This window comes from Prionailurus viverrinus, chromosome A1, assembly GCF_022837055.1.
Source record: "Prionailurus viverrinus isolate Anna chromosome A1, UM_Priviv_1.0, whole genome shotgun sequence".
NCBI lineage: Eukaryota > Metazoa > Chordata > Mammalia > Carnivora > Felidae > Prionailurus > Prionailurus viverrinus.
Window position 1 is genome coordinate 190697807 of NC_062561.1, and position 10200 is coordinate 190708006.

The following is a 10200-nucleotide window of genomic DNA, read 5'->3' on the forward strand; positions in this document are numbered from 1 at the left end:
ACAAAGCTATAATCATCAAGACAGTATGGTACTGGCACAAAAACAGACACTCAGATCAATGGAACAGAATAGAGAACCCAGAAATGGACCCACAAATGTATGGCCAACTAATCTTTGACAAAGCAGGAAAGAATATCCAATGGAATAAAGACAGTCTCTTCAGCAAGTGGTGCTGGGAAAACTGGACAGCGACATGAAGAAGAATGAACCTAGACCACTTTCTTACACCATGCACACAAATAAACTCAAAATAGATGAAAGACCTCAATGTCAGACAGGAAGCCATCAAAATACTCAAGGATAAAGCAGGAAAAAACCTCTTTGACCTTGGCCACAGCAACTTATTACTCAGCATGTCTCCAGAGGCAAGGAAAACAAAAGCAACAATCAACTATTGGGACCTCATCAAAATAAAAATCCTCTGCACAGCAAAGGAAACAATCAGCAAAACTAAAAGGCAACCGATGGGATGGGAGAAGATATTTGCAAATGACATATCATATAAAGGGTTAGTATCCAAAATCTATAAAGAACTAGTCAAACTCAATGCCCAAAAACCAAATCATCCAGTGAAGAAATGGGCAAAAGACATGAATAGACACTTCTCCAAAGAAGACATCCAGATACAACCGACACATGAAAAAATGCTCAACATCACTCATCATCAGGAAAATACAAATCAAAACCATATTGAGATACCACCTGACACCTGGCAGAATGGCTAACATTAACAACTCAGGTAACAACAGATGTTGGCGAGGATGCGGAGAGAGAGGAACTCTTTTGCACTGCTGGTGGGAATGCAAGCTGGTCAGCCACTCTGGAAAACAGTATGGAGGTTCCTCAGAAAATTAAAAATAGAACTACCCTACAACCCAGCAATTGCACTACTGGGTATTTATCCAAGGGATACAGGTATGTTGTTTTGAAGGAGCACCGGTACCCCAATGTTTATAGCAGCACTATCAATTTAGCCAAAGTATGGAAAGAGCCCAAATGTTCATTGATGGATGAATGGATAAAGAAGATGTATATGTACATATACACATATATACATGTATATGTATATATTTGTATATATATGTGTATATGTGTGTGTGTGTATACACATATCCACAATGGAGTATTACTCAACAACCAAAAAGAATGAAATCTTGCCATTTGCGACTACATGGATGGAACTAGACGGTATTATGCCAAGCGAAATTTGTCAGTCAGAGAAAGACAAATATCATATAAATTCACTCATATGAGGACTTTAAGATACAAAACAGATGAACATAAGGGAAGGGAAGCAAAAATAATATAAAAACAAGGAGGGGACAAAACATAAGAGACTCTTAAATATGGAGAACAAACAGAGGGATACTAGAAGGGTTGTGGGGGGGTGATGGGCTAAATGGGTAAGGGGAATTAAGGAATCTACTACTGAAATCATTGTTGCACTATATGCTAACTAATTTGGATGTAAATTAAAAATAAATAAATAAATAAAAATAACATAAAAAAGGAAATTATTTTTTAAAAATGAGGCATAACTGGAGAATGGGGTGAATCTAAATTTGGGAAATCAGAAACTGCTTCCTGGAGGAAGTGATGCTCAAGCTGAGGCATGAATGATAAGGAGCCCAGGAAGTCTATAGTGAGCAGTGAGCCTGAGCAAAAGCACAGAAGCAAGAAGCAGCAGGTGTGTGGTAGAACAAGGCGGTTGCTGGAGAACACAGGGAGGAGTACAGGGGAGCTAGAGAGAAGCCTGGAAAGGCAGGTCAGGCAGATTATGGGAGAGGCTTTAAGCCATGCTAAAGAATCTGCAGGTGCTATAGAATCAGCAAGTGCCTTAAACAGAGAAGTGGAATGGTTTGGTCCTCGCCACCTTCATAACTTGGTTGCTCAGACCAAAATTCGGAGTCAACCTTATACTTTTCATCATTCATTTTCACTGTATATCTAATCCATTAAATAATCCTGTGGATTCTAAAACCCAGCCACTCATCTTCCCCATGCCTGCCTCTACCCTCCTCATTGTCCCCATGACCTGTCACCTGAGACTGTCTCCTTATAACTCCCTGCTTCCACATCCTATGATTTCCCCACTGCAGAGCCATCTTTTCTAAACATAAATCAAAACCCATCTCTTCTCTGCTTCCATCTTTCTGATGGCTTCCTGACAGATAAAATCCAAGCTCCTCATCATGCCCTAAAATGCTCTATGTGATCTGGCCTCTTCCCACCCCTGTGAGCTCAATTTCCTTGCACATTCCCCCCTGCTCAGCTCTGCCTAACTATGCTGGAGCTCTTGCTGCTCCCTCAACAAGGCAAGCTCACGACCATCCCACCACTTGCCCTTGAGTTTTTTTTTCTCAGTTTTCCCATGATCCTCTCTCTTTTATTCAGATCTGTCCTCAAACAACTCCCCTTCAGACAGTCTTTATTAAGCATACTACTTTCCCCACCCCTACTTCCCACTACTAATCTCTGTCCTCTTATCTTGCTTCACTCTTTTTTTTATAATACTTATCAAAACTTTGCTGTGTAGATGCTGCTCTTATTCTTTATCTCTTCTTCTATAATGTTACTTTCTTATTTGCTACTCCCTCATTCTCTATCTTCCTTTCTAGAATTCTCTATTCAAAAGAGCAAAAACATCCATGTCTATCTAGTTCACCATGTCCCCGTGTCCTAGAAACATTATCTGAGCTCATAGGAGGTGATAAAAAATATTTGTGAAGACAGAGTATACAGAAAATTAGCATGTTTGAGGCAAGATGATGAATTATCTTGTGGACTGGTTGAGGTATCTAAAAATTGGTCTCCATAGCTGGATTCAACTTTCATTAACCTTCTACATCCCCATGTTTCCTCCCAGATCCTGAGAGCACTTTCTAAGGTCTTTAAAAAGAAGAGCTTTACCTCTATAAATCCCACCTACAGAATAGGAGTATTGAGATTCCTGTAAAAATTAGTTGAGAAGATCAAATAGGAGAAGTGAAAACTACTACCTAGAACTTGATGACAAATTTGACTCCCATGAATAGATTATTACAAGATGTTTGAATTCAGTGAATAAAAAAAAATACTATAGAGACTAATTCTTATTCTTTCTTGTACATCCTCAGACCCCCATCCCAGTGCCCAGATAACAGCATCTGCTATCTGTTGATTTCACAGAAAGCAAACAGCTTTTGCTCCAGAATTAGGCACATCTGGGATTCTCTGCTTGCTAGAACCATAAACTGCCAGGATACACTGATTCCCTGACTGACCTCCAAGATGAGGGAGGATTACTCCTTCCCATCTTACTGGTCTTCTGCTCCCAGACCTCCATTCTTGTGATCATAGTAATTTTCTTAATACTTCATCTTGGCTACTGCTTTTTAGAATATGTTATTATAGGGGCATACATATCCAGGTCTCCACCCCCATGTTGACACTTTCCTAGGCTGAGGTCAAATTCAGGTACACTCTTCTTTTCCAATTACACACACACACACACACACACACACACACAACTTGTCTTGTTAGAAAATATCCTTTTGAAAAAGTAGGGGCAAATTACCAGCATTCTCTGTGTGAATGTTGATTTTTTTAACTTAATAGAGCTTATAAATTATTTTTATCATGACTTATACACAGAAGACAATTTTTTTCATAGCAAGGTACCCTTGAGTTTACTTAATAGGCCTTCTACCAATGAGTATTTTGGTTACTTCTAGGTTTTCCTATTCAAAAGTCACTGCACATGTGTGGGCATGACTATTGAATGACGTCATACACAAAGACTGACCTATGTAGGTATGCCACAAATTTTGATTTCCGTTGCTAAAAAATCTGCACCAATTTACATTCCAAGCAATAGCATATGCGTATCTGTTTCCCCAGTGTTATCAAGTTTTTCCATCTTCACAAATCTATTAAGTGAAAAATGAAATCTCATTTTTGAAGATTTATATTTCTTTAATTATGAATAAGGTTGAACATTTTGTTAAATGCTAAAGACATTTATGTTTCTTTTTCTTTTAACATATTGTTAATATCCTTGATTCATTTTTCTTTCAGTTGGTGATTTTATCTCTTTATTTTCAGACACTGAATTAAGGAAATTTAGTTATAGCATAGTATTTTTTCCATGTTCAATTTTAAACATTTTATGTAGTCAAATTTGTCAGTCATTTTTTTGTGTATGTTTTTGGGGATTTATTTCTTCTTCAGAAATATCTTTTGTACTTCAAGATTACAAAAGTATTCCATCACATTTTCTTTTAGAGATCTGTATGGTTTTTTTTTTCTTTCCTTTTTACAATTAATCCATGAATCCATATGGAACTGTGTTAGTTTTCCACTGCTGTATAACAAATTCCACAAGTTTAGCAGCTTAAAACAACACACATTCATTATCTCACAGTTTCTGCAGATCAGGAGTTGGGCATTATTTAACCGGGGCCTTTGCTTAGAATTGTATACACTCTGATCAAGATTTTGCTAGAATTGTGTCTCATCAGAAGTTCAGTTGGGGAAAGATCCACTTCCAAGCTCTGTCAGACTGTTGTGCAAATTCACTTCCTAATGCTATAGGATTCATGGCATCCTCCTTCATCAAATCCAGAGAGAGAGAGAGAGAGAGAGAGAGAGAGAGAGAGACAGACTCTAGCAAGACCTTACACCATTATGTAATTACACATATGTGATCACATACATTTCACCTTTTTCACGTTACAATGGTTAGAAGAGAGTCACTGATCCTTCCAGAGGGATTACACAAAGCTATGAATACCAGGAGCCAGGGGTCCTGAGGACCATTCTATTTCTGTACTCGACAACCTCTTTTTGGTGAAAAGAGTGAGGTAGGAATAGACATTTTTTTAAGATTAGCCAAGTTCTCAATATCATTTATTAAATTACCTAACTTTCCCCTAACTGATTAGATATTTGACTTTTTCTGTTTTCCTTAGAACGATACAGTTTATATATCTCAAACTAGGTCATTTCTCCTTTCCTCAAGTACAGCATCTGCAATACTGGGAATACAGTTTGTCAATTCCACAATCAGCTTATTGGGTATAAAAAGAGCACTTATCATGCATTCTCCCCAAAGTCAGTCACCATTGTCAGTTTCTGTTATATTGTTTCATATATATGTATATTTATGTACCTATTCATATTTATTTACATACCCATACCTATCTAGCTATAGATAAAGTTGAAAACATAAAATGAAGAAGGTCCATTCATTATCTCATTCCTTTCCTCACAAGAGGTGCATATTTGCAACACAACCTCAGGCAAATCCAGGTATATGCTAGGAAACACTAAATCCTTTGTAAAACCAACAGCTGACACTAATCATGCTCATAAATGAGACAAACTCAGGACCAAGAAAAGGAAGTGGGAAGCCAACAGAAGACAATTTTTGAGGATATGAGCAAATCCCAAAGAAGATGATATAGATAACAAAGAATAGACAGCGTAATAGGAAAACCCAGCTGCTAGCAAGTGCCATATACTTAAACTGCCATGGTATCCACTTGGTCCTTTGTGTGTAGGATCCTGTGAGTTTGATAATAAAAATTAATAACTTCTGGGACTGTGTCCTATTTCATATTGGAGTCTGTGACCATCCATTGAAGCCAATATAATTGTCCCTCAGGAGCAGATGGTAGAAAGATGATGAAGCACATACTAGCCATGTCATTTCCTAAAAAAATGTCCATCTTCTCTATGTTATGGCAACCCATCCCTACCCTGTCACTACCTTTTTAGAAGAGGTTATTTCCTGTGGATTAGAAGTTGTTGTTGTTGTTGTTTTAATTACATTTATTTTGAATGGGGAATATACACATGTGGTAAAAAAATCAAATGTTGCCAAATATACATGAAAAAAAAAAGTAAGTCTCCCCCTATCCCTGTCCTTAGTTCCCCAGGCTCCATCTCTTTCCCAGAGGGAACCACCACTGTTATCTTTTCCTTTCATGTTCTTCCAGAGATTATATTTTACATATCATTCTATATTTTATTTAAATCTAGCATAATTTGTGTATATATATATATATATCATGCATCTTATGTTGTACATATATTATACATATTTTTATCATGTATAGTATATGTATTATACATGTATACTATATACTATATACTATACATGTATACATGTATAGTATATGTATTATACTATACATATATATATTATATATATATCACACTTTAAATAATAAAACAGTAGCATGCTTTACACCATTTTCTGTGCTTTTTTTTCTTTTTTTCTTTTCTTTTTTTTTCTTTTACTTAATGATGTATCTTAGCATGTGTTCCATATTAGTACTATAGAGTTCCCTTATTTTTAATAGATACCTAGTATTGTTTGGATGTAATATAATTTTTATAATCATTCCTGATTAATGGATATCTAGTCTATTTCCCATCTTTTGCTTTTAGAATAATGCTTTAATAACTTCATACTTTACAATACCATTTTAATTCACAATCCTTTTAAAGATCAGCAAGAGATTATTTATAACATAATGTATATTGTTTCTATCATTTATTACCATCTACCAAAAAGTTGTACTCTACTCCACAGCAGTTGTCAAATTGAAGTCCAAAGCAGAGGTCCAGATTGATAGCCACTGGCTAAAACTAATATAAAGACATGTTGTGTTTGATCCACATGATTATTTTTCCAAATGGAATGACTTTTCAGAATTAGAATGGTCAGAATTGTGATGTGATTTAGAGAAATCACATCAAAATCAAGATGTTGGGTGTCTCTTGAATAACTAAATACTCAGCAATACTGGACTCACTGCTTGTCCAATAGTAGTTAGCTGGAGCTGAATAAAAGCTGTTGAATTCAGGTATGGCATGCACTTCTCCAGTCCACCATATGACCAAGATGGGAACCAAGATTGTCCTACATCTTTGAGGTTGCATCAGTTGTCATTTATTATCATACATTCTTTATTTTTCCCTCTGTAGCAGAGTTGAGAAAAAAATGAAATGTTTTTGTATCCATGTGTCTCCTAATAGTAGGAAAACAAAAGAAGTAGACCCATACTCACCACTCACTCCCTGTTGCCTCACACCCAGATGCTTCCTCACTCATTTACATAAATAGACTGGATTCTCAAAGCATTTGAGTTTGCAATCCTATGTTTAAAATAACCAGACTCAAACATATTTTCAGTAATAGTCCAATATAGACATATTATCTATCCTCTTTATTTAAACCCTCTATCCATTTGTCAACTTTTTTGACAGGTTTGACCTAGAAAAGATTATTTATTTTTAATACCATTTCTTAAAAACAAAAACAAAAACAAAAACAAAACCCGAGTCTGTCCAATGGACTTTGCAGCTAAAGTGGCCAATCCATTGATTCTGGAGCAAGAAGAGCAGCTGGCAAAACTAATCAGTGTTGGGCATTTGCATTTTTTCCCTTTTTAATGTCTCCCCTGGTGCTGGGAGATTGGTTTTCTATGTTGGAAGAAGGGCACCACGAGCAGCTGCTGCCTTTCAGTCTAGTGCATAGTAAAGGAAAGAGCGTGGTATAGCATTCATCTACCAAATATCCCAACAGGTTAACCAGTTCTGGAGCAAGGAAGTCACAGCTTGCTTTTGAAGGTTCTTTGTATTGAGTATAATCAATTTTATGTTTCTGGGAATAAGATGTCTCTCCTCAAATTCCCTTTCTCTCTCTCTCTCTCTCTCTCTATATATATATATATATACATACACTCTAGGCAGTAAGAGGATGCTTCTCAGGCTTGAGAATCTCCTGTTGATGAGAGGCTGACCAAAAAAATATTAAATACAAGTATGAACTTGAAAAAAGTAAGTATATGCATGCTCCTAAAATGAGGCATCAATGTGATGCTTACTGCAAATTATTGAGTGCTTCCTAATGAGTGCTTCCAGACATTGTGCTCAATGCTATACATGCATTATCTCATTTAAGTTTCTCAATACTCAAAACACATGTGCTATTGTTAACCCTGTTTTATAGATGGAGAAACTTAAAAAAAAATTATAGTGGTTTTCACAAGAACTCTAGGCTTGTAAAAGACAGAGTTGATATTCCTCTAGGCCTTTCTGATTCCCTTGTACCCTTAGCTAAACTCCTGGAAAGTTTCCTTCATAGAATAAGCACTCTATAAGGAGGTTGCTATTGTATTTTCAGTGAGGACCACTGAGTGTATTCTCTTTGGAATATAATGCTTCTGGGGATAACCATTCAAGGAAGAACATTTTCATCCTACTTTTTATGTAATTTTTCCCTTCCTTATCTTTTCCACAAGAAGCAATCTGCTATTGGCCCCTTTCTCCTCAAACAATTCACAATTGAAGTAGCTACACTATGACCTCACTTCTATTCTGAAAGATCATTTCTTTTATTAGCCACGTCTCTTCCTGGTACTTGTGGGCTCTCCTTGATGCCCTAAAAAGTTAAGTCACTATTCACTAGCTCTTGCTGCTGGCGGCATACCATTCACTGCACCTACTTGGTCAGAGAGCCATACCTAACCCAGGTCACCTGTTCTCTAATCCGTGAAATTTCAAGCTTCACACCCCATTTCTCTCAAAAAAGATCTTTAGTGACACTTTTTTAAAAAAAAAAAATTACTTTCAATTTATATATAATAAAAGACACTCTTTGTGGTGTACAGTTCTGAGTTTTAACAAATCCACACAGTTGTATAGCCACTATAACAATCAAGATACAAGCACTTCCATCCTCCCCCCATAAATTATCTCATGCTATCCCATTATTGTCACCCACCCTAACTCTTAAATCCTGCCGATAGCTGATTATTCTCTGTCCCTATTAATTTGTCTTCTTCTATAATGTCATATAAAATGCAATAGTACAATGTGTATCCCTTCAACTCTTCTTTCACTCAGCATAATGCACTTGAAATTCGTCAGCGTTTAGTCGTCCACTCTTTTTTTACTGATGAGTAATATTCCATTGCATAGATGTTCCATAGATTTTTTTTTTCAGGCAACAGACAGCTTTAATGATTTCTACTACCACTGTGTACTGTGGATTGGTAAGATCCATTTTATTTTCCGAATTGAGGCTGCCTACTATTCCTGCCAATTCTTTGATAACTTCTTCTCTATTCATGTGGATGTTATTTCGAGATTTATATACAATCTGAAATGTCCCTTTGTTTGGAGCTTTAAACCAGGGTTCCAAAAATGTTTCTGCATATTTTTTCATGTCTTCTAAGAAAGCCTTGCATGTGCCCGAAATAGGTAACATTCGTAGAATAACCCGAGTCTTCTTCTTCTTGGTTTTATACATATCCTGAAGAATATGATGTACCAATTTCTCAGGTTCTATCCCAAGTGTCCTGATGAAGACTACGTTATTTGCTCCACTTTCCACTGATTGGAATCTTCTTAGCTTCATCTCCGTAGATGCTTTAATGTCACCAACTTCTTTCTTCAAGGCAGCCTCCACATCATCATCTTCTGCCTCACTTCCAGAGGGCTGCTGATCTTTGTAAACTTTTCTGGCCCGTACACGTTGTAGCCGTATTCGTTGAGCAGACTGTAGGCCTCCTCAACGCACTTGCGCTGGTTCATGTTGCAGGTAATGAGTAGGCCCGGTAGCCCGGGTTCCAGCTGTGGTGGCCCACCGCCGTCGCAGCGCCGCGCCCTCTTGGCCTGCACACACTGAGCTTTCCCTTTGCGCTTTCCACCACTAGACCGAGGAGGCTGCTGGACGGGGGCCGCCATGGCGCGTGAGAACCAAGGCTAGCGAGAAACAGCTTTCTCCTCTATTCCCAGCTTCCTCACCTCTCGATGTTCCATAGATTGTTAATCCATTTGACAGTTGAGGGGAATTTGGATTATTTCTAGTTTTGAGGACTATGAATAAAACTGGTATAAAACTTTGTGTAATGTATTTTTGAAAACACAGATTTTGTTTCACTTATGTAAATACCTAGGAACAGAATTGCTGGGTTATATAGAAAGTTTAGCTTTATGAGAAACTACCAAACTATTTTCCAAAGTGACTGTAACATGTGCATTTCTGCTAGGAACATATGAGAGTTCCAGTTGTTTCACATCCTTGTCAGCACTTGATATTGTCAAGGTTTTTTGTTCATTTCTTTGTTTGTAGCTGTTTGTTTCTTTGTAACATCTAATAGATGTGTGGCGGTATCTCATCATGGCTCTAAAGCAATTCTCAGCTAA

General features: G+C 37.1%; 1 protein-coding gene across 1 annotated transcript; it reads right to left on the reverse strand.

Annotated features, from left to right (window-relative positions):
- Nucleotides 1-4300: 4300 nt before the first annotated feature.
- LOC125164659 (THUMP domain-containing protein 1-like) lies at nt 4301-9768 on the reverse strand. Its single transcript, XM_047857492.1, is given in 3 exon segments — nt 4301-4371; nt 8998-9504; nt 9507-9768. Coding segments are annotated over 3 exon segments (810 nt in total). The 5' UTR covers nt 9739-9768.
- Nucleotides 9769-10200: the final 432 nt, after the last annotated feature.